Below are 4,897 nucleotides of genomic sequence, written 5' to 3'. Positions count from 1 at the left end.
CGTGGGAGCAGAGCAGAGAGCCCCTGAGGGAGTACAAAGGACAGACTCGGGGGCCAGAGCATGGTACCCCATGGGTCCTGACTGAAGGACAGGCCTAGAAGCTGTGACTCTTGACGGGGGCAGGCGTCCTTCTTCCTCCCTCGGAGGAGCTGGTGAGTTCCCACTGCCGACGTTGAGGTTGGCAGCCCAGTACGTAACCCACATCCCCACCAGGGCTTCACTTACTATCCAGAAGATATCAAGAACTGCCCAGCAGCTCCTACTGATTAGCAGCAGAAAGACACACAGCCTAATGAAAAGTGGGCCGTTTCGCAGCCTGAGTCATTCCCTGGTCAAGGAGGACACACAGAGTCGCCATCCTTAGGCAGGACGGAAATGCCTACCACAGCCGCATGGTGAGACCACTCCACACCCAGCACATGGCTCTAGGAATCATTTTTTATCAGACAACACAAGACTTAGCAAGGACGTGGAGAATTGGAGAAGACCGAGGTTGGCCATTTCTCCCAAAAAGCTAGATGCAGAATAACAATAAAAAACTTCAAACCGAAGGCACTGCCAACACGTTGGTTAATTCTGACGCACAGTGACCCGGCAGGACAGGGTAAAACTGACCCTGCGTGTGGGCTTCGGAGACTTGAACGCCACTGGAAGAGAAAGCCTCACCGTTCCCCCTGGGAGCTGGTGGTTCCCGACTGCTGACCTTGGGCGTTAGCATAATCGTAAAATAAAATTTAAAAACTCACTGCCGTCGAGTTGGTGCCAACGCGTGTTTGCAGTTTTAACCACCAGCTGCTCCGTGGGAGAAAGACAGGGCTTTCTGCTCCCCTGAACAGTTACATCTTGCCTCGGGAACTCCACGGGGCAGTACTACCCTGTCCTTATAGGCTGGCTGTGGAAATAACCATCAACAAGGTCAAACACTCACTGCGATCCAGAGACAGACCCTCTGTGGGTTTCTGACACGGCAGCTGCCCTGGGCATAGACGGCCCAGTCTCTCCCTCTTGGAGGTGCTGGTGGTTTTGAACTGCGCACCACGGGAATCGCACCCAACAAGTCACCACGACACCACCAGGGCTCCAAGATTAACCACCAGACCCAGTAATTCCACTCTCGGGCATCCCAGAGGGCTTCCAAACGTGAGTGGGGAAATGGAATGAAAAGATACAGGAACTTTTCCACAGCCGGCCCGCAGCCCCCTCACGAATCAGTCAGATCCTTGGACACGGGTGTTCCTCACAGCACTGTTCACAACTGCCTGCCAAAAGGTGGAGGCCGCTGGGCGTCACCCCCATCTGAGGGATGCACTGTGCGCTGCGGCTATCTATGCAATGGAGTTTTATTCAGCCCTAAAGAGAGAGTCTGACACATGCCATGTGGATGAGGCAGCCCTCATGGGGCAAGGACAAGTGCAGGACTCCATCCGTGTGAGAAAGGGAGAGCCGGGCGCCCCGGAGACAGAGGCTGAGGGTGGGGCGGCAACTCTGTAAGGCAAGGTGACACTGGTTCTGTCTGGGGAGATGAAAGTGTTTCAGAAACACAAGGCAGACTAAAACAGCTGCACCACCGCGGGGACCTTACGATGCCACGAGACTGTATGCTGAAAATGGTGAAGATGGTGAATCTTACGCTACAGACGTTTTGTCTCCATAAAAACCAAACCAAACACAATGAATCACATGACTAGGCCAGGGAGTTTCAAAGGGTTCAGGAAGATGTTCTCTTTGAAGCTCCCTGGTCTGTGAGCTAGCACAGCATAACCTGAAGCTGTGATTTCTCTCCTGGTGGTATCCACCTCCAAGTCTGTGGCCCACCCACAGGAGCTGCACATCCAGTCCCCAGCTCCCCTCCAAGCCAGGCTTAGGATGAATCCAGGTGTTTCTTCCCTTCAAGGCACCCTGCTGGTGCACTGGGTAATGATTTCAGGTTAATTGAACCATCAGTAATTAGAATCTGCCAGCCACCCCTCCAGGGGAAGTTAAGGCCTCGGCTCCCGTAAAGATTTATAGCTTCGGGAACCCACAGGGACAGTTCTCCTGTGTCCTACAGGGTCACTGCGAGTACACACTTGGCACATGTACATGTACACACAACACCCAGCATTCACACCCCATCTACACCTGCGTCTATGCACGCACACTCCCATACACAGATACACACACACCACAGAATGCCACTGCTCGTGGGAAAGACCCATCTGAGTGGGGAAGGAAGTGTGGGCCCAGCTTGGGTGGAGGGAGGACCCCAAGGAGCCAAGGACCCATTCCTCACAGCCAGTGTTCAGCTCTGTGAAGCCCACGGTCCAAGGTGCTGGCCAGCTGTGGGTCTGGGAAGCTGTGTTTTGTACTCCCGGTATTGTGGGGTGATCCAAAAGGAATTGATCACTGAGCGAACCCCAAGGATGATGGAACACCCGAGAGGGGCAACTTCTACCTGAACCTGCTCCCTCAGAAAGGTGTATAGTTCCCTGAACAGGGGTCCTGCGGTCACTGGCTGGGGGACGGGAGTGTCCTTCCTCCACAGGCCCCTTGGCAAGGAACCACGTACACATCAAGTCCTAGCGCACACACGTCTGTGCACTGGAGACCAGCCACTAGCAAGCACGGTGGCAGGCCCTCCTGGAAGCCGGGAGCTGCCTGAGACCTTCCAGGGACATGCCAGCATGGACCCTGTCCACTGTGCCGCCTTCACGCAGGCCAGGGCTTCCCCAGGGCACAGCCCGTTTAATGCCCAACTGGCTTCCAGCTTCCAGTACGGTCAGCTTCATTTTCTAATTATCCGTCTTAATTCTTCATTGAACACCTGGAGGTGCCAGCCACCCATTTCAAATAAGAGTGCTCGTGAGTAACAGGCCTGGAGGATAATTAGGGCGCAGAAAACACCCTTTAATCTCCCCACACAGAGAGGACAGAGACAAACCCCACTGGCTGTGCCTTACGAGGAGAAACACCCACCTCAGTCCTTTCTCCCAAGCCCCTGGTGGGCTGGCTCACTAGGCAGGGCTGCCACTTCTGCCTGCAAGGCTGGTCTGCGGGGCTGGGGCAGTCCTTGTCATCCTTGGCGACAAGTCTCCAGGCTTTGTGCTCCCCTCCCCCCGCGGAAGCCCCTTCAGACCCAGAAAATGCAAATCTGGGTCCGAAAGCATTTACCTCGTAAATATGCATGAGGTGACTGGGAAGTTTGCTCCACGACGCTGAGCGCCTCAAAAGTCAAACTTGGTGGCCCTCGGGCATGGAGATCGGTGGCGGGGCAGCCCCTCGTCCCTTCTCGGGACCCACCTACCTCGTCGCGCGGTGGAAAAGGTGGAGACCCCCTGGCTTCTCCACGCGGGCGCCGCCTTTGTCCCGGGGTGGAGCGCGCGCCCCTAAGTCCACTTCGTCCAAAGCGCGCGCTGGGCCGCGGTCCCCGCGTGCCCGCCCCGGGGCGCGGAAGCGGCCGGTGGGCGCAGAGGCGGGGGTGGGCCACCGAGGGGAGTTAGGGGGACGGGTTTCAACCTGAGGGGTGCGGCCCAGGTAGGAGCCGGCGGAGGGGCGCTCACCTGCGGCTGGGAGGGGTCTTTGAGCTGGGGGGTCTCGCCTGGGCCCCCGGAGGCAGGCCATAGACAGCGGCTCACATCCGGGGCGGACTGACCGGCCGCCAAGCGGCCCAGCCCTGCGGACGCGCCCTCACCTGGCGCGCCGACCTGCGGGACCAACCTGGGCGCGCACGCTCCTCCCTCTGGGCCGGCCGCCTGTGCTTTGTTCCAGCGGAGCCGGGGTCTGCCATTTTACTCTGGGGCGGTGGCTCCCACGGGTGTAGACCGGCTGCTCCCCATTCACGCGAGTGTAAGCCCACTCCCCGCTCCCACTCCCACTCCCACCGGAGTGGATGGGCTGCTCCCCCATCCCCAGGAGTGCAGAAGGGCTGCCCCCCCCAACATTGTTCCCATCAGTGTGGATGCTCCACACATCCCTATCTGCAGGGGTAGCCCTGCTGCCCTGACTCCATTCCTGCAGGTGTGGATGGAGTGACACATTCCCACAGGTAGACCGGCTGCCACCCCACACTGTTTCCATCAGTATAACCGGACTACACCTCCACCTGCTGGTGTAGACCAGCTGTCCCCCCTAATTCCAATCTGTGTGGACAGGCCACCCCAATCCCCACGGATGTAAACAAAGACTCCCACACACATACACCTCCCACCAGCGTGGACAGACAAACCCTGGTTGCTGCAGGTGTACAGGAGTCCTACCCCCATGCCAGCAAGTGTGAAAACAGGCCACCCCCATTCTCCCCAGTGTAGATGAGCTACATGCACACACACTGCTCCGGTGGTTTCCTGGGCAGACTCCGTGTGGGGTAAACAGGCCTGAACCTCCCCAGTGGAAGGCTTGAGCGTGGAACCCTGACATCTTCCCACCACTTTCCCATTCCCAGAGGCGGCTGGATCCCCAAATCTAATGCCATCTTTATGGGGGGGCGGGCACCACGGGGGTCAGTCCCAGCTGAGGGTTAGGCCCCATCCACACCCAGTCGGCCTTGTGGGCATCACAAAGGAAAGCCTGTCCTCAGAGGGGCGGGTTCATGGACACCACGTGGCTTCCTGGATTTGAGCATTGGAAGTTTCCAAGGGGACGGTGCTGCCAGGGCATCCTGTGGCACGAGCCGTTCCTCCCCGCGCTTGCAGGCATGTTCACCCTTTTACAGATGTGGCTACTTGGAAGTAGGAGCTGGGTGGTGCCACGGACCTACCAGCTGCTCGCTGAGAAGGGTGTGTCAGACTGTCCCCACGGGGCAGTGCTACTCAGCTTTACAGGGGAGCTGCTGGCGGCGCAGTGGGTGATACCTCTGGCGGTTAACTGCAAAGTCAGCAGTTCGAAACCACCAGCTGCTAGGAGGGTGAAAGATGAGGCT

General features: G+C 58.1%; 1 protein-coding gene across 1 annotated transcript in view; it reads right to left on the bottom strand.

Moving 5' to 3' along the window:
- Positions 1-3,766, bottom strand: part of PLEKHG4B (pleckstrin homology and RhoGEF domain containing G4B) — a 58,173-nt gene extending 54,407 nt beyond the window's left edge. Inside the window, exons 1-2 of the mRNA XM_004698405.1 lie at positions 3,671-3,766; positions 3,284-3,495 (exon numbers count right to left, since the gene is read on the bottom strand). Coding sequence (XP_004698462.1) covers positions 3,284-3,495; positions 3,671-3,766 — 308 coding nt within the window. The remainder of the gene's footprint in view (positions 1-3,283; positions 3,496-3,670) is intronic.
- Between the last annotated feature and the right edge of the window lie 1,131 nt (positions 3,767-4,897).

This window comes from Echinops telfairi, unplaced genomic scaffold, assembly GCF_000313985.2.
Source record: "Echinops telfairi isolate 266 unplaced genomic scaffold, ASM31398v2 ScPeMD7_7469;HRSCAF=8507_1, whole genome shotgun sequence".
Classification (NCBI taxonomy): Eukaryota; Metazoa; Chordata; class Mammalia; order Afrosoricida; family Tenrecidae; genus Echinops; species Echinops telfairi.
The sequence above is the reverse complement of the archived record's forward strand: the minus strand, read 5'-3'. Positions and strand labels throughout refer to the sequence as shown.